Below are 20597 nucleotides of genomic sequence, written 5' to 3' on the forward strand. Positions count from 1 at the left end.
AAAGCAATGTGTTAAGGTTTTGATTTAAAAAGTTGTATTAAATAGTGGTAGCAAGTGAATAATCGTTTTTCCTTGTTGTTATTATTTATTTGTTTCAAGAGCTATTTATTTGTAATTAGACATTGTGAGTGGTGTTGCAGGTGTAAGAATAAGAGATAAGAAAAAATTTAATTTATATATATCGTGCTTGATCACATTGTCCAACTATCAGCAAACTCTAGAATAAGAAGGGATACTTCAGTAATTTTGTTGTACTTAAGTCACTTAGGCAAAATGACATAAAGACAATCTTGGCTTGTTTAGTAATAGCTAGTTTAGTAATAGCTACTCGGAGTGTCGTTTTTTTCTATGGGAATCCTATTTCTGGTTTTCTAAAAGTGAGCAACTATGGGTATCAATATTAGCATTCCCATCATTGAATATGAGCTATTTTAGCACTTTTAAAAAATATTTTTGAGGTGTAAAGGATTATATGAAATAACCCTATAATGCAACTTTGCATTATTTGACCACCTAATGAGTTCCTGATATTTCAATAATTTAAACTTGCTCAACTTTCAAACTTCCGGATTAAATTAAAAAAAATAGAAAAAACATAAATAATAAAAAAAAGGAGATAAAAGAATAGAAGAGGGAAGAATTATGCCTACCGCAATCGAGAGGCAAGTCCCATCTCTTTTACAAAAGTTGGTGCCTCTCCCCTTAACCTATGCAGCCTCGTCAAATTGGAAAAACAAAAGTGATATTCGATCCTTCCACACAAAGAAATGGCTCTTACCTATACAAGTTCCTCACAACAACAATCACTTGCATTCTAATTACACAGAAGTGCTCCCCAAAGAATTTATCATGTCCCACAATCCTTCATCCATTATGAGCCAGGCTCATTCCTCTTCAACTTCTTTGAGCTGGTTTTCATGGGCTTCTGATACAGCAAGGAGCAGTATGAGCCTTGGCTTCAGTCGAAAAGCTATTGATCTTTTTGTCATCACATTGGCTGGTATTCTGCTGTTTCTCAAGCTTACAAATAGGGCCAAGAAGCCAAAGGTGAAGAAAGGAAGTTATCAAATCAAGTTCCAGAGGAGTCTTTCCTTGGCATCATTGAGAGGTGGCAATGTGGCTCTGCTCAGGATGGTTGATGCTCAGAGAGCACGGGTAGATCCTTGCCAACTAGCAAGTGCCGAGCATAGGTTCCGAGAGCTCATAGCCGAAGACCCACCGAAAATTGCGGAGTTGCAGGTCCTAGAAAAAAGAAACTTATAATCTGATGACCATATAGATTAGGGATTATATATTGTGAAATTATTTATTTTTGGGAAAAGTTTATATAGAGCCGAGGCTCTAAACAATCAAATTTGAGCCTTCCTCAAAAAGTTCACTAGAAGAGGTTGTTTTGATACCCAAATATCTTCAAATTGATCATCTTGGCGTCAAGATGCATGGACATGAGAAAAAAATAGATTTCAAGTTTTGGAAATAGTGTATTTTGTAACGCATTTTTAGACCATCAATTTTTAAGATTTTCAAATGATCTATCGATCTACACTATTTTTTAAGCTTTGAACTTTATAAATAAATATGAAAATATATTTTAAGGCTATCACAAAGATTTTCAATAATGAAACCACATTTCTGGATACTATTTGAAGGTAGGCTCTAATTTGATTGTTTAGAGCCTAAGCTCTATACAAACCTCACCCTTTATTTTTATTTACAGGGATCACAATCACCTTTAGCTGTTGGATGTGAAATCATTAGATGAAAGTGCTTACAGTACTCGAAAAGTTTTATTTTGAACTTTGCGCCCCAAAAAATGACACATTCTTAACCCCTCAATTTCAAATCTATCAATCTACAATGATTTTGACAACTTTATATCAAAAGCAACATGTCTCATTACATAGGTTTCTATAGATTATCATCATCAAATCAATGGGTTGCATAGTGATGAACTGAGAATCAGTCATACCCACAATTTTTTATTTGGTGAGACCCACTCCGTTATCATTGTCAACCCAAACATGGAGGGTGATAACCTTGATCTTTTCATCACAATATGTATCATATTATACAGTCCATTTCCAATCAATTCATACGCATGAGGAATTGTGGTTTTATATTGTCATCACAAGTTGTCCTTATGGGCATTTTGGGGTTTTCTTTCTTTTTTTCTTTTTTCTTTTTTCTTTTTGCACAAGATTTCTTTCAGGCAATGAAATTGCTACCTTTCGTGGACACTAAGATATCTATTAGATATAAAGTTGGGCAACTCTTTGCGCATTTACAAAAAGGCCCAATTGCACATTTGATTGGTAGAGATAATGGTGATATCTTTGTACAAAAGATTAAATTTTTAGAAAAAAAAAAATTTATATCGCATCCCTAATCCCAGATAGATCATTCTAGTTGTTAGTTCATAATGCGTGTAGCATATATACACCCCAATGTTTCTACTGGCCCCAATTAACATGGACCATGGAGATGAATTCTTGTGCTAGATGAAAATCCAGAGTAAATTGCCATTGATCTGATTAGGAGTTACTTTCGATTAGAGAAGCTCTTAGGTGTTTCGCCGGAAAGTTCTCTAAGGAGAGAACTTTTCAGCCAGACCATAGCTTTCTCATGATTGTTTTAATGAAAAGCGTTGGACACTATAGCATGGAAAACACTGCAACAAGCCAAAAGCAAGCCGCCTGTATACTTTGATAAGAAATCAGTTTCATACCTTTTTTTGGTACAGAAGCACTTCGCCATGTGATTGTGCTCTCCCAACGGAAAACTCTGGATCCGTTGAGAAATTTCCAATGAACCAAAAATGGCGTATACTATAGAGTGCACAATTTTCTAAGAAAATAACCACTGGGTTGTCGAAGCCAACATCCTGTGAGAGATGAGTAGGAGAGTAATGCACATCAAATGCATCAAGGACGTTTATCTTATTTACCAGCCTCACCCAATTCCACTCCAACTTAGGCTCGAACTCAGGTGAGTAACTCAGCCTTACCTTATGGGCGAGGCAGGGTTTCTCTAAATTGGATGTACAATGAGATACAAAATAAATTTTAAAAATTTATGATTTGGATGTATTTGACAAAGATGGTTGAGAGTTTTTTTTTGCAATAATCATAATTTGTGTAGTCTCCTTTTTTTTTTTTTTTTTGCAAATTTATATTTGTACGTCAATTTTTTTAGTTCCAATTTCTTTGCTACATTTTAAACTTGTTTCAAGTTTTTAAAGTTGTTTTAGGTCTGAGGTTGCAACCTTAAACAATCCAATTAAGGCGCACCTCCAAATTTTATCATAATATGTAATTTTGTCGTAAAAAATTCTTAGAAAATAGACGGTCTAGGTAATGTGTTGCAAAATGCACTATTTTTTAGACTAAAAAACTTTTTTTTTTTCATATTCATACATCTTAATATCAAGATGATCAATTAGAAGGTTTTTCAACATTAAAACAACCTTTCCAATAGATTTTTGAGGTGCATATGTAATTCTACATTTTAAGGTCGCAACCTTCTATAAACTTTCCCTTATTTTTAATACTTTTTTAGTCTTTTAAGGACCAGAAAGCCTTGTGCTAGACTCGGCCTTGGCCAAGGAACCCTGCTTAGGCAAGGGGGACAAGTCCCCTCGCTGAAGCAAGTCTTGACACATTTGTCACCATTATTACCGACAATATGATGTTGTTATGCTATTTATTTAGGGAAAAAGTTTATATAAGGTTTCAACCTTATACTGTACAGGTAAGGTGCACCTAAAAAAACCACTGGTGATAGTTGTTCCTATGTTGGAAAATTATCAATTCGATCATCTTGAGATTCATAAACATCAAAAAGGTAGGGGATTTATAGTCGTATAAATAGTTCATCTTTTAACATATTATACGGACCATCGACTTTTCAAGATTTTCAAGTGTTTATAGATCTGCTTGATTGTCACAATTTCTAGAACTTTAAATTTCATAATTGGGGACAGCAATAGATTTTCATATCATTGCAAGGCTTTGTGGCATCGAAAGTACATTTTCGACATAGTTTTGAGGCGCAACTTACTTCAATAGGATAAGGTTGACACCTTATACAAACCTCACCCTTATTCATTCATGTGGCCTTTCGTTAGAGGGAAGCTTCAATATTGGAAATAAGTGGACATGAAGAGGAAGCAATAGATATGCTACAAGCAGCAATTAGAAAGGCAGAGGAACGGCATCAACCACATGAGGCTCATGAATTGGAAATGCTGCTTGTTGAGATGCTTATTTATCAGGTACTAATCACTCACTCTTTCCCCTATCTCATCATCTCTATCTAATACCACACCTCGACCTTTTGCCACTTGATTTTGTAGGCAGTGTTATTCGCGGATAGGGCTGGCAATGGGCCGGGCGGCCCAGCCCTTAAATATAAGGTCTGGGTTCAAGCCCTAAGAAATAGGGTCTGGGTCCAAGCCCTAAAAAATAGGGTCTGGGTCACAAACTATGGCCTAAAGACTGGGCTAGGGCTAGAACTGGCCCGGCTGCCTTGTTTTTCTTGGTTTTTATTTTATTTTTGTTCATTTATTTTTTCCCTATCCTTGCCAGGCTTGGGCCAGGTCTATAGGGGATAAGGACCAAGGTTGGCTTGGCCTAAAGATTGGGGTAGGGCTAGAACTGGCCCGGCTGCCTTTTTTTCTTGGTTTTTATTTCGTTTTTGTTCATTTATTTTTTCCCCGTCCTTGCCAGGCTTGGGCCAGGTCTATAGGGGATAAGGACCAAGGTTGGCCCATTCCAAGCTCAGCCCGTTGCCACCCTTATTTGCGCAAGATTGAACATATGTATTCCAGTTCTCAAAACACTACAGCATGGTTATATGTGATGAATTGTTGTTTTGCATATTGAGAGAAGTTCCAATCAACCAATATTATCATCATCATCATGGAAAAATCATCATCATGGAAAAGGCTTTGATGATAATTATGATGATGATATAGGGGAAAGTAACATTTTTTTTCTAGCTTTAGGTATGGGTAGGTCTATGCAGTTCTAATCAACCAATATGGTTCACGTTGTATTAATAAGCTGCCGACTATACTGTATGAAACGTGATAAAAATTGGTGCCTCCAAGAGAAATAGACAAGAAGGTAATTTATTGATGGGAAAGGTTTCTATACTTCCCCTACAGCATAGAAGATCTATGCTTTTCCTACCATCCAGCTGTCCAATTTTGATCAAGAGAGCAACTAACCATTTGATCTTAAATCTGACGTCTCAAAGTATTTTATTTTTAGTTTTTTAGACAAATTTTATGGATATGAAATTTGGTACGTGCCATCTTCTCATTGGGGTGCACCTATAAAAAATATTAAAAATAAGTTTTCGATAAAATATAATGATCAAAATACCCTTGAAAATTTTTATGGGTAGTTTGGTCATTTTATTTTATTGGAAATATTGTTTTTATATTTTTCTGTAGTGCGAGTTTAATAGAGGGTTTGAAGTACAATTTTTGGTGTCAAAATAGTTTATAGAAAAATATTAAAAATAAAATAGTGTAGAGATATGACATTGTGATTGGGGCAATCTTAACCCTCCATTCAGAATGGATGGTTGGATAATGAGAAGTATGGAAGAAAGAAATAGGAAAAATAATTGGATTGAGGGCCTGCATGTTTTTATATGGGGCACTAGAGTCTAATAAGTTGTTGTGATCCCTAGGGTTCAAGAAATCTTGAAAAACTAACATACTTCAAAATCGGTGCCTATAAAACTCACCTTCACATCAAGGAATTTAAAGGAAGGCACCTATTTGGTCTATCTAAACTCACCTTTACATTAAGAAATTGAAAGGAAGTCTTATTAGTAATAGAGAAAGTAATGATCTCTCTGTCAAACACATCTTTTCAAATGGAAGATTTTGATTTTGGTTTATATGCAGTAATATTTTGGCATCTAAATTTATTAAGTAAATTTTTTGATTTTTAGGGAAAATTTGATGACGCATTAAAATGCAAGTGCTTGGGTGACAAAGAAATAACCGATGCTCGGCGACCGCTCTACATGGTAAATGCTTTCACTCGCGCTTTATTCCAAGCATATCATTTTGAGCGTGTATGGCATACTCCCCCCGGACAACACTTGAGAATCGAGTATTTTGAAAATGAAATTTGGATTTTAAGTTATCCAAGACTTAGATCGTAGCATCAAAAAAATTGGACTATTTTCTCAAGTGGATTGAGGTTTTTTATTTTTTATTTTTTTTTTGGAAGTTACTAGGTTAAGTACATTATTTTACCAAATCTTTGGAACATAAAACTCCTGAAGTTTGGATTTAACCAAATTGATTGAACGGAAAATTCGGATATGGGTCGGTTAGTCGTATTTTTGTGCTTTGTCGTTTTGCGCCAGGCCAAATGTGTGAAGGCTCTCTTCCCTCCTACGAGCATAATTCGCGACAGAAGGAAGGGTGGTAAACTCTAAATGGTTCCTACTATCATAGAAATTTTTATCTTATAATCGATTCACGAAACAGAGCAACGATTTCGTGCAACAGTTATATCATAATATAATGCAACTACACTTCTTAAAAGTTATGTTTGTGGTATATGTATGATCCAAAATTTTACACACACACTCTCTTCATCTCAATAATGAATCTAAAAAAAAAAAAAATCGATTTGGACCTTAGATATGGTCAAAATGAGTCCCCCTCCAACAACGAATCTAGACCACTCATTTGGTGAATTTCAATATCTTAGCCTTTACAAACTCAAAATTATCTTTTTCTTCATTAATACTATTCATCTAATGATAATAAAGCCATCTAAAAAAATTAGCAAATAAAAAATCCTTTTAAGGCCTAGATCTAAGTATCTTATCAAAATGGATGACCTATATTAAATGGGCTAAAAAAATATTTTCTAGGTTGTGTTTTCAAATTTTTCTTTTTTGTGATTGTTCATTAGAATGAAAAGAGTGTATATTTAAAAATTGGATCAAACAAATGGTCTTAACATGGTTTTTGAAGATTATTGCATTATACTAGGATACAACCGTTGCATGAGATCACTACCCTTTATTGCAGGGTGGTCTACTCAATGAGCCCTACCCAAGCAAAATTCGCTCAGGGAGGCACGAGCATCGAAAACATAAAATTTAGGGTGAAATGTTTCTATGTGTCCCCACCTACATATATAGTATATGTGACTCTTGATTTCAGCCGTTAAATCTGAGTAAATGGTTGAGATGGCTTGAGTCATAATGTCACAAAGTAGCTCTTAACCGTCAGATCTTGATCCGATGGGTTAGAGTCTTTTTTTTTAATTATTATTCTATAAATCATTTTGGAGCAAAATTTGAGGAATGTATAGATCTGACAGGGACACACATGATAATAATTATAATAATAATCTTTTGGCAATGAAAAAATACCCGAATCCCTTGAAAATTTCAAGGATAGTTCAGTCATTTATTTTTATGAAAAATATTGTTTTATTATTATTTTTAGGTTCACCCTAATTTTATGATGGATGCCCAAAATTTCATCCAAAACAGTTTTGTAGAAAAAATAAAAAATAAAACAATATTTGGGGTCATATTGTGTGGCATGAACAATCGTAGCTGTCGACTCAGATCGAATGGTTAAGAAGTTGGGTTGTATATAACTTATATGTCGTTGGGTCACATAGAATGTTTCCCCATTAGTTATTGATCTTCAGAGAGTAACATAACTGCAACAAATGACATGAAGAGTGACACAAGTGCAACGAATCACATGGAATATCCGGCCAATCATGGACGACGTTGATAACACAATATGAGATTTAGAAATTAATTATTGCCATAATTATAGGTAGAAGAATAGGGTAGTGAATAGCATGGTTAGGAGGGTGTCTCAATCAGTGTTCGCAAAATCGAACTAGAACGGTTAACATGGGCTAGAAGTGGTTTAACCAGTCTAACCGATAAATCGGCCGATTCAACCGTTCAAAGTCCCGGACGGCCAAAAAATTATTGAAAAAAATAAAAAAGATGTAAAGAAAAATCTACTAAAATATGAAAAACATATAAAGAATGATTAAAACAAAAAACATTCAAATGGAGTTGAAAATTAATGAAAAATGGATTTTAAAAGTTAGTATTAATGACCAAAACAATTTTTAATATTTACCATAATGTAAAAAATATTAAAAAATGTATTACAAATCAAATTCCTTATTTTTGAGATTTTACATAATTTTTTTGAATTTTTATTTTTAAAATACAGGCTAATCACCAAAACTGCCCAAAATCGAAACCAGCAAAGGGCCGGTTCCAATCTAACCGGGCGGTTACCGGTTAGATCGGGCAATTTTTCAAACTATGGTCTGGATAGATAGGTCGAACATTAACAGATTCTGCTTTTGCAAAGCTTTTCAGTGTTACATCAAATATTCACCATTATGCACTTCACTTTTCAACTATTTAATACTTTAACCCTTCTCAGCTCATATTTATTTTATGAGCATTTGTATTCAAATGAAAAAAAAAGATAAATTATTGAATAGTTTATACCTTTGGTGTATTTTGATAAATTTCTCATAAAGTTCTTTTATCATCATTTCAAAAAAAGAAAAGAAAAAGTCACCACGTATATAGATGCAATAAATGGTGATGAAACAAACATGATGCCCGTGAGACATCGAAGAAATAATTTAGTGGAGAGCAAGGCTCCAGAAAAAATGTACAAGTATCTATCTCATGTATGAGCCGTTGTGGAATATAATATAGTAATGCTAGACAATATAACCAAATTATTACCTTTTTGAAAAGGAATAAGTTTTGGTTGGGCCCGACACACCAAATATGGTGGGGCCCTATAAATTGCACTATCTAACGTAATTCAATAATACAGATGTCACACAATATTACGTACGTACAGGCCTTAATGCAGCTAATACTGTTATTTTAAAAAATTAATTATAGTGAATGTACTTTTAAAATTTGTATGATACAACGAAATAACCGAAGGGTATTGGAGAAGTATTTCTTCGTGTTTTAATAAAATAACAAAACTATAATAAATATTTTCATGTAATATTTTATTGCAATATCTTGCATAACTTCATCGAACATTGTAATATTTGTTTTAATTTGAAACCCAATATAACGACAATATACTGATAAATGTTCGCCTATCACGTTGACAAAATCTAATAAGTGTCAACTGCTAGAAACCATTTGAACGTCAAGTATTGACCACCTATTTTTCCAAAAACTCTCTCATAATTTAAATTATTGATTGTATACAATGAGACCATCTATCTTTATGACAGGGAGGTCACAATTATTCGTAGTCACTAGATATCAAATTAGAATGCTTGGGGTGTGTCACAAAGTTCCGAGAGTTTTTTTTTTGAACTTTTAGCCTAGTCAATAATACTCCGAGAGACAAGAGTAATTGTGATTTTGTATGAAAAGTAACTGGTCTCTTTGTATACCTTTTGTTTAAATTGATCCATGGCCCCATATTCCTCTTTCTTGAGCCATCTCTTATATTTTGAATTTGTGTATCATTAACTTCAAATATTCACAACGAAATGGCTTACTCATCAGGCTGTGATAGATATTATTCTTGGGAAATATGATAGTGCAAAAGAATTGTGGGAGGAGTTTAAAGAGATCCGAAGGCATGTACGAGGACCATCAGAATTTTTTGCAAGTGAAGAAATGAATGATATCGCATTTGATTTTGAGAAGTTGAAAGAAATTGTAGACGCGCTCAATGAAGAGATTAAACTTGCATGGAATGAGAAGGATACCAAGTGATGGGTTCAAATGGCAATGTCCTACCCTCTTAAGGCAATCCCTTCCGAGTGTTGAACCTGTGATTAGTTGCATAATGGGAATTGTCATTTCATACATTCTTTTTTTTCTTGTCTTTTTTCTTGAGAAACATCATGTCATACATTCACTTCCATCTGTAACCCTGTCTATTAATACCTTAGGAACTCAATTATTAAAGATTTGACCTCCTCAATCTAGAGTAAAGAAGAAAAAAAACAATTCAAATGTCATGTACAACCTATATAGTATCGTAAAAATTTCCCAAGTTTGAACAAGAACTGTCGAATCTGTTTGGATGATCAAAACTAGGAGTTTATAAAGTCATCAATTGTTTTTTCCTTTCTATTTTATAAAAATACTCTCTTTTGATTCTAACATGATTCTAATAGGATATGAAAAAGATAAAAAGATGCATACCCCCTTGCCTAAAATCAAATCCTAGATAGCCCCCTCAGTCGACCGAAAACCTATGGACCCCTCCAAGTTAAAAGAAAAGAATGTTTAATCCGCTTTGCACTCTTTTTATTGTTAAAATTTTAGTGTTCATCCATTTTACTTTTTCTAGTAACCCTTCATACAAACTCTAAAAAAGCTCCCCCTTTCTTTTTCTCATGCTCACCTGTAAACTTCTTCCTCTCTCTGTCTCTCTCTCTCTATCAACATCCTTCAACCCTCTTATCTCTTTCTCATCATGTGAACCTCACAAATAGGCCAAAAGAGACATTTTAATTTCTAATTACATGATGGGGCTATTAGATAAAGAAAAATAGGTAAATGTTACAATTTGGATAGAGGAAAATACAAGGATATGGCTTTGACTGAGTCTTCTGTGGCTCTGCCTTTGAACGTCTCACCTCAATTGAAGGCTCTTCCTCTGCCCATCTTGGGGCCCTGCGCTAAGGAGATACCGGTGAATTAGTCTCCTATGGTGGCGAAGAAGATGGATGACATGGGGATGGATGATGTTCCTCTAAGTGTGGTGATGAAGGACATAAAGAAGCACATAATGGCTAGGATTGCTGCTGACAAGGGGGAAGAGATTGTTCGAGAGTTTGGCAAAAACCCAGTCAAGCATATTGTTGCAGCTTCCAAGACTCTTGTCAAAGGTGCTTCTTCTGCCAAAAAGAACAAGATGTTTCAAAGAGGTGTCTATTCATCTGCTAGACAAGAGGCCCTTGGCATCCCAAAAGGTGGTTCATCTACTACAGCTATTTCACTTTGTGATTCAATGGTGGTGGATCTGGACTCATCTTCGTCAACTTCGTCTTCTAGTGATGACTAGCTCAATGAGGCCTTATTGTTGGAGGAGATGTATTTTTGCACTGGGCCCTATGGACCAGGATCCTCCTCTAACCCTCCCCCTTGTAGTTTTTAAGTGAATTTGTTATCTTGGAATGTCAAGGGCTTAGGTGACCCGATTAGGAAAAGGGATATTCTTTTCTTAGTTTTTATGTATAAACCGATGATTTTGGTCCTACAGGAAGCAAAACTACCTAGTCCCAATATTTCTAGGGCTAGGGAAGTTTGGGGTTCATATGCTATTGGAAAAAAGATTAATTAACACTAATATCCCCCATAATTATTTTTACTAAAAAGTACTGTCTGATACTATTTTTTTTACAAGGTTAACTTTTGTCATATTTTTCCCCAGATTGTCACTACTTTAGATTTTCAAGATCTTAAGTAACTAGATCATTTTTTGTCTTTAGATTTTGAATAGAAGTCATGGCCCATTTGTCCATAAATTTGAAGTCACTTTGGATTTTGAAAAGCTAAAGTTATGGCTTTGGATATTGAAGATCCGAATTTATGTCCCATATATACTACTTTGAATCTTCAAGATACAATGTCGTATCCCATATGACTTCACATTTTCGAGATCTGAAGTCATAAGGGACTTTGAAAATTGAAGATCCAAAGTAGTGACAAAATGAGGGGGGAAGAAGAAATAAAGGGATCAAGGTGAAAAGGGTTATGTGAGCTTGAATTTGGATCTTCAAGACTAAGGTCAGAAAATCACTTTGTGACTTTGGATATTGATGTTTTGAAGTAATTGGAAATTAAGAAGAAAAAAAATGACAAAAAGTTCTACGCATGTAAAGAAAATTTTGGAAGGGTTATCTTTATAGCTCTACCTATAAAAAATTTGGGTAAGAGTAATGATCCTTTGAGACCCTCCCACACCCTTGTGTGTAGGACCCCAAATGATGACCATTAAATTTGGCACAAATCTTTAGAAAGGTTATCACATGGGTGTGGGACTTTGATTTTTCTAGAGATCCGTACCAAATTTAATTGTGATCCTTTGAGGTCCTACACACATCGGTGTGAGAGGGTCTCACAAGGTCATTTGCATAATTATTTTGTTATATACATATAACTGAAATACTAGCAACCTCATTTGCGCAACTAATGCCAAGACAGTTCTAATAGTTTCTATGTATGCAACTGGGGCAAAAGTTTCAGTATAGTCAATTCCTAGTTGTTGAGCATAGCTTTTTGCCACCAACCGGGCCTTGTGTCTTTTAATTGAGCCATCTTTCATTATATTTTGTCTTGTAGACCCATTCTAATTCTATGACTTCTTTGTTCTCGGTTCAGTCCATTAGCTCCCATGTTTGATTTTTCTCTATTATTGCAATATCTTCATGCATGGCTTTTATCCATTATTCTTTTCTTATAGCTTCTTCAAATTTTTCTGGCTCAGTGGCCAAAAAGGAAATATCACATGATTCGTAAATTGCTCTTAGTGAACGTACCTTTCCTAGTGGTGTCTCTGAGTCGAATGACTCTTGACTTGGTTCTCTTGGAGATGGTGTTCTTGGGCTTGATATCGAGCTTGGTAGTTGAGAGCTTGCCCTTTCTTGTGGAGTATTTTCTTGTTCTTTTATTATTTCTATTGGTTCTTGGCCAGATATTTCTTCCCATTTCCATTCACTTTTCTCATCAAATACAAAATCTCAAGAAATTACTAATTTGTTTGTTTTTGGATTAAAAAGATGATATGCTTTTGAAACTTCACTATAACCAATAAAGATATACTTTTCGCCTTTTTCATCAAATTTTTCTATATTTTGGGAAGTTCTTTTTTCATAAGGAATACAACCAAAAACCTTGAAATAATTTACGTTTGGTTTTCTTTTGTATCAGGCCTCAAAAGGTGTTTTATTTTGAAGAGATTTAGTAGGAAACTTATTAAGGATATAGATAGCAATATAAACAACTTCAACCCAAAATTTATTGGAAAGATGCTTACCTTTTAACATATTTCTGGCCATTTCAACAGTTGTCCTATTTCTTCTTTATACTACTCCATTCTATTCTGACGTATATATTGCTGTTAACTCTCTTTTAATTCAATTCTTTTTGCGAAAATTCATTGCAAAATTCTGTTGATGTGAATTCTCCTCCTCAATCTGTCCTCAAGGCTTTTAATGGAAAACCACTTTGTTTTTCTACGTCAGTTTTAAACTAAGTAAAAACTGAAAATGCTTCTTATTTTTAGGCTAAGAAATATACTGATACAGGGAGAGAATAAAACCAAAGAATTGACAATAAAAAGAAGGAAGGTTAAGAGAAAAATACCCTCTCTCAAAAGTCTGCAAGGGAATCCACCTCCAAAACAATCTCTTTCAAGAGCCCAATTTTTAATCAATTTATAGACTGATTTACAATGAAAGGAGATGTCCCTTTAAATAGACTAAAATAAGATAACTAATAAAAAGCTTCTCTCTACACCTATCCCTATTTTATCTCTCTTATATCCACGGGCTTCTAGATAGCCACGTTTTCCCTCTCAAGTTTTATCCCAAAAAGACCTCCCAAGCTGGTTATTGTTGATAAAGATAAACTCTCTTCTAAATTTATCCTTATCCTAATTATATCTATCAAACTAACCCAATTGATACAAGATAAACACAATATAAACTCTAAAGTCGCCTTGCAAATTATCCCTGCGCACTCTCTAAACAAAAGAATAATTAAAATAATCTTAATAAATAACCCTAATAATTTCCCCTTATTATGTCATTACCCTTTCTTTCCCTCTTGGGCTCTGTGACCCTTCTTCGGCCCAGTCACGAAGGGGCATGGCTACATTATTCCCCCACAGTTGAAAGGAACTCGATTCCGACGAGTTGGCTTCAGTATATATGCGATATAAGTCTGGATCCACTCTTTTGAACTCTGGCTCATAAATCCACGTGCTATCAGAGTATGACCTGCCCTTCCATTTGGTTAGAAATTGGCAATAGGAACTCTTTCGAGTTTGAAAGCTTTTAGTCTTCAAAACTTGCTCAATTTCATCATCTTTCTTCCTTGGTAATTTTTTCATCACATGAATTACATCTTCTGCGACTTCTAGAGGGTCTTCGTGAAACTCAAATAAGTCAGCAACATTAAATATCAGGGAGATATCCAATGCCTTTGGTAATTCTACTTATATGCATTGTTCCCATGCGGCAAGGATTTTCTTGGGCTTGAGTTTATCATAGGTTCCCAACAAAAACTTTTTCTTTCACAAATACACCATCACTAAGTCATCCTCCTTGAAAATCTTCTCTCTTTATGCTCATTTGAGGCTTTTTGATACTTTGCATTGCTCTCCTCACTTTTCTTCTTGATTTGGGCTTGCAAATCTCGAATAGGCTCAGCAATAGCATTGGCATCATCACTTATCTTGTTTGGCATGACTAATGGCACTAGGTCCAACACACGATTAGGCGTCCGCCTATTAACAATCTCAAATGGTGATTTTTTTATAGATCGATTTATTGAACTGTTGTAAGCAAACTCAGCCTGAGGAAAAGCGAGGTCCCACTGAGATATGTTATCACCAACAATACTTCTCAAGAGGTTACCAAGGCTCTTATTCACTACTTCGGTCTGCTCATTTGTTTGAGGATGATAGGCACTAGAAAATTGAAGTTTGGTTCCCATGTACTTCCATAAAGTGCGTAAAAAATGACTTAAAGACTTTGTATCCCAATCAAATGTACTAGACTTAGGAACACCATGCAGCTTTACAATATCTTTGAAAAAGAGATTTGCGATATGTGTAGCATCCATAGTTCTTCTACAAGGGATGAAATGTGTCATTTTGGAAAATCGATCAACAACAACAAAAATAGAGTCCATACCTCCTGTGGTACGTGGAAGTCCAAGTACAAAATCCATAGAAATATCAACCCATGGGGCATCTGGAACAGGAAAAAGAGTATAAAGACTTGTATTTTATGTGTGACCTTTAGATACTTGACAAGTTCGACATCGGGTCACTAATCAATCAACATCTCGTCGCATACGTGGCCAAAAATATTTTTCCCCAACCATAGCCATAGTTTTGTCATTCCCAAAGTGTCCACCCAAGCCCCCACCATGAAGCTCCATGATTATCTTCTTCCTTAGGGAGCAATCAGGTATACATAACTGCACACCTTTTAATAAATAACCATCATGTACGAGATACTCACCCATAGGGTTTCGCCCATCAACACACCTTTCAAGGACCTTGCTGAAAATTGGATGAACTTTATATTGATCGTTTATCACTTGAAACACCAACACTTCCATAGACAAAGTTCTAAGCATCACTACGTTTCTACTTAAAGCATCAGCTACCTTATTTTGGGTTCCAGCCTTGTGCTTTAATAAGAAGGCGTATTCTTGAAGGAAGGCCATCCACTGAGCATGTCACGCATTCAACGTTTTCTGAGAACTCAAATACCGGAGTGCTTCATGATCTAAGTATAAAACAAACTCTCTATGAATCAGGTAGTGCCTCCAGTAGCGTAAGGCTTGCACCACTGCATAAAACTCGAGGTTATAAATAAGGCTTGCACCACTGCATAAAACTCGAGGTCATAAACTGATACTTCTTACGTGCATCATTTAATTTCTCACTAAAGAAGGCCAATGGTCGTCCCTCTTAACTTAAAATTGCCCCTATGCCAACATTTGATTCATCAGTTTCAATCTCAAACACCTTAGAAAAAGCTGGTAAGGCGAGTACTTGTGCTTGCATCATCTTTTGTTTAATTAGAGTGACAATCTTTCGGCAGCGGGATCCATGAAAACTTTCCAGCCCTCATACAATTAGTCACTAGTGCTATTTGATTGCTGAACTTTCTGATAAATCGACGATAAAAGGTCGCTAGGCCATGAAATGGACGCACCTCAGTGAGTGACTTTGGCACCGGCCACTCAATTATGGCTTTTACTTTTTCTTGATCCACCCTAATTCCCTCGGATAAAACAACATACCCCAGAAAGATGACATTGTTTATCATAAATGAGCATTTTTTGAAATTCACAATAAGTGATTCCTTCCTTAACACATCAAAAACTTGTTCAAAAGAAAATGGGTCATGGAGGATGTGCGTGGACAGTTGGGCAATCAACAAAATTACAATCAAGTACCGATTTCTCATACATAGGCTCGATGATATGTTAGATATGCTTAATGGAGCCAAGGTTTTCTCAAAGATTGATTTAAGGACTGGGTACCATCAAATTCGGACTTGACCTGAAGATGAATAGAAAAACTCATGCAAAACTCAAGATGGACTATATGAGTGGCTTGTGATGTCATTCGGCCTTTCTAATACACCAAGTATATTCATGAGCCTAATGACTGAAGTACTTCGTCCTTTTATTGGTAAATTTGTTGTGGTTTATTTTGATGATATCTTGGTTTTTAGCGCTAACCTACATGATCATCTTAATACAGGGACGACACATGGTGACATGCTTTCTCGAAGCAATCCCTTCTTAAGCAATGCAATAACTTGTCTGTGCAACTCCTCATGTTCCATGGGGCTTATTCGATAATGTGCCAAATTTGGTAGGCTAAATCCGGGCACCAAGTCAATGTAATGTTCTATATTTCTCATTGGAGGAAGACCATCAGAAAATTCTTCAAGCATCAAATCTTTATACTAATCAAGTAGAGATTCAAGAGACCTAAGAATTGCAGTCGATGCAGAATTTTCTTTTGCAACCAATACATAAACCACATTTGTATCCTTGTTGTCCCTTTTAATTTTTGAACATTAAGCAACTTTGAACCCTCTTCTTTAGTGGATTTGGGTGCAGGAAGTTGCTTCATAAGGTGGAGTATTATATTAATACCATCCTTAACAAAAGAATAAGTGTTTGGCCTAGTTTTATGCACCATATCGTGATCATAAAGCCATGGTCTACCAAGTAATATGTGGCATGCATCCATAGGTGCTACATTACTCCACACTTTATCTTTATAATTAGCTCCAATGGAAAAAGAGATTAAACAACGAGTAAAAATTGGTACCTCACCTCCTTTCTTGAACCACTAGATGTGGTATGGGCGTGGGTGCTAATGTTCCTCCAATTGAAATTTAGCCACCATCTCTTTAGAACAATGTTTTCACTGCTCCCACCATCAATTGGTACTGTGCATAACTTGTTTCCTGATGTGCAAATTGTTCGAAAAATATTATGTGGCAGCCACTTCTCATCGTCGTTAGGTATTGGGGTTGATAACATTGTTCGCTGGACAACTAAGACTTCATCCTCTTCATCTCCATACAAATCCTCAACTTCACCTTTGAAAGGCCTAGTCCCTTCATAAGACTGACTCGTCCCAATATCACATTGGCCTTCATAGGTGTATCCCTCATCAACTTTTTCTTCATAATTTTCTTCAGCTAAATTAACTTTGACCATGGGTTGCCGTGAGGGGCAATTGAATGTCATATGTCCAGGCTGTTGGCACTTGAAACACACTATTTGTGTGTTATCACGAAGTGTTTTAGATGCTCTCAACCATCTCCCAATACCACCTCTCCCCATATTAAAATTTAGCCCAGTTGGAAAATTTTGAGAAGTTTGGTTTCCACGCCCTATAGACGATCATGTTGCAAATCATCCCACAAAACCAATGCATAGCTAGAAAATTTTGTGGCTACTAATTTTACTTTTTTGTGATCTGCAATATCTTTGTACTCAAACACTTTCTCTACTTTACTTAGCCAATCAAGAAAATCATCTACATGCAATTGACTATGGAACTCAGGAATATCAATTTTTATTCCAGGTTCTCTTTCTCTTTCCAACAACCAAAGAATTCGTTCATTGAATTCGTTATTAGCAGGGGCCACCCGAGGTTGGTTACGAACAAGATGCATACCTCTTTCATCTCTGTTGCCTTGAGTTCCAACGTCGGTCTCCGGATTCTTTCCATCTTGAAGCTGAGTGAACCTTTGCGTAAGCTCATCGACTTTCGCAGCTACAAGCATGAATTGGTCTACTCTCTCTGCTAGGGCTTGAACTAATCTAGTCAATACCTTTAATGCATCGAGGGGTGTCTCTTGTGAAGCCATCGGAACCTGTCTTTGATACCAATTGATACAGGGAGATAACAAAACCAAAAAATTGACAATAAAAAGAATGAAGGTTAAGAGAAAAATACCCTCTCTCAAAGGTCTGTAAGGAAATCCACCCCCAAAACAATATCTTTCAAGAGACCAATTTTTATTCAATTCATAGACTGATTTACAATGAAAGGAGATGTCCCTTTAAATAGACTAAAATAAGATAACTAATAAAAAGCTCTCTCTACATTTATCTATATTTTCTCTCTCTCTCATATCCATGAGCTTCTAGATAGCCACGTTTTCTCTCTCATGTTTTATTCAAAAAGACCTCCCAAGTTGGTTATTGTTGATAAAGATAAACTCTCTTCTAAATTTACCGTTATCCTAATTATATCCCTCAAACTAACTCAATCGATACAAGATAAACACAATATAAACTCTAAAGTCGCCCTGCTAATTATCCCTATGCACTCCCTAAACAAAAGAATAATTAAAATAATCCTAATAAATAACCCTAATAATTTCTCCTTATTACGTCATTGCCATTTCTTTCCCTCTTGGGTTCTGCCACCCTTCTTTGGCCCAATCACAAAGGGGCACGGCTGCATCATATACCCACATCATCATACTGTAATCATCAACAATTAAGAGAAAATACCTTTTATTATTAAAGGTTTCTATTTGAGTTGGTCCACAAATATCAACATGAACCAATTCCAATGGAGCTCTAGCTCTCCAAGATGATTCTGATATGCTAATCTATATAATTTTCCATAAATACAATATTCATATTTTATTTTCTTTATTTATTGCTGATAATACGGTTACCATACTTTTCTGGCCCTTCAATCTTAGACTTTGAAAATTTAAGTGCTCAAATATAAGATGCCATAGGTAGGATTTATCAATATTTTCAAAGCTCAGGGCATAATTTTCACATGTTGGCATGACCATAGGAAATACCTTATTTGTGGTCATTTTTACTTTGGCTATGGTCTGTCGAATTTTGTTATAAAAAATTATACATTCATCTCTATTGAAATTGATTGAATACCTATTTTTCATCAATTGCCCAACACTTAAAATATTTTGTCTCAAGCCAGGAACATAAAGATCATCATGAATAAATTTAGGGCAACCTCCTTTATGGCTTGTTTGGATAAGAGCAAATTAGGAATCCTAGATATTTGAAATCCAAAGAAATCTATGGATTTTCAATATCAAGGATTTTTGTCATGGATTCCTTAAATCTCTTGTTTGGATAAACTATACAAAATTCATAGATTCCTTGCAAGCACTTCCATGTCCATTGTTTGGTAACAAAACTTGATACAATTTCTCTCTTTAAAATTTTTATGTACTTTCTCTCTCTAAAACTCAAAATTTGGGATAATGTATCTATAAAATTTTTGAGATAGGTTTGTCTCTCTAAAATTTAAAATACTTTTATCTAAATTTAAAATTTGAAATTGTCTATCTAAAAATTTTGAGTTAATTTCTCTCTCTAAAATTTTAAGGTGCTTTGCTCTCTCTAAAATTTAATATAGTTTCTCTTTCTAAAATTTTAAGATACTCTTTTTCTAGAACTCAAAACTTGAGATAGCTCCCCTCTTCAATAATTTTGAGATAGTTTATCTATTCAAACATTTTTAAGTAGTTTCTGTCCCTAAAATATGATATAGTTTTTCTCTCAAAGTTTAAGATACTTTCTCTTTCTAAAAGTTAACATTTGAGATAATTTCTCTTTAAAAATTTTACGATAATTTCTTTTTCTAAAAAAAATATTTATTTTCTCTCTCTAAAATTTGATATAGTTTCTCTCTTAAATTTTAAGAAGCTTTCTCTCTCTAAAACTTCACGTTTGAGATAGTTTCTCTCTTTAAAATTTTGAAATAGTTTCTCTTTAAAATTTGATATAATGTTTCTCTAAACTTTGATATACTTTCTCTCTCTAAAGTTTAAAATTTGAGATACTTTCTCTCTCTAAGATTTAAATTTTGAGATAGTTTCTCTCTCTCTAAAATTTTTTGAGATAGTTTCTCACTCTAAAAGTTTCATGTACTTGCTCTATTTAAAATTTGTTGTAGTTTATCTCTCTAAAATTTTAATATACATTCTCTCTCTAAAATATAAATTTTGTGATAGTTTCTCTATCAAAAAATTTTGATATAGTTTCTATCTCTAAAAGTTTTTAGGTAGTTTCTCTCTGCAAAATTTGATATAATTTCTATTTTAAAATTTTAATATATTTTCTCTCTCTAAAATTCAAAATTCGAAATAATTTCTCTCTAAAACTCAAAATTCGAGATATTCTCTCTCTAGACTTTTATTTTGGAATTTCTCTTTCTAAAATTTATAATAGTTAATCTCTAAAAATTTAAGAATAATTTCTCTCTATACAATTTGAAGAATAATTTCTCTTTCTAAAACTTAAAATTTGAT

At 34.6% G+C, this 20597-nt stretch overlaps 1 protein-coding gene across 1 annotated transcript; it reads left to right on the top strand.

The window, feature by feature from the left end:
- Positions 1–713: 713 nt before the first annotated feature.
- LOC18430546 (uncharacterized) lies at positions 714–11338 on the top strand. Its single transcript, XM_006840697.4, has 4 exons — positions 714–1239; positions 4124–4270; positions 5965–6042; positions 9574–11338. The coding sequence occupies exons 1-4, from the start codon at positions 850–852 to the stop codon at positions 9784–9786; spliced, it is 828 nt and encodes a 275-aa protein (XP_006840760.3). The 5' UTR covers positions 714–849; the 3' UTR covers positions 9787–11338.
- Positions 11339–20597: the final 9259 nt, after the last annotated feature.

The sequence above is a fragment of the Amborella trichopoda genome, chromosome 3 (genome assembly GCF_054954075.1).
Source record: "Amborella trichopoda isolate Santa Cruz 75 chromosome 3, AtrichopodaSantaCruz75HAP2 v2.0, whole genome shotgun sequence".
NCBI classification, from domain to species: Eukaryota; Viridiplantae; Streptophyta; class Magnoliopsida; order Amborellales; family Amborellaceae; genus Amborella; species Amborella trichopoda.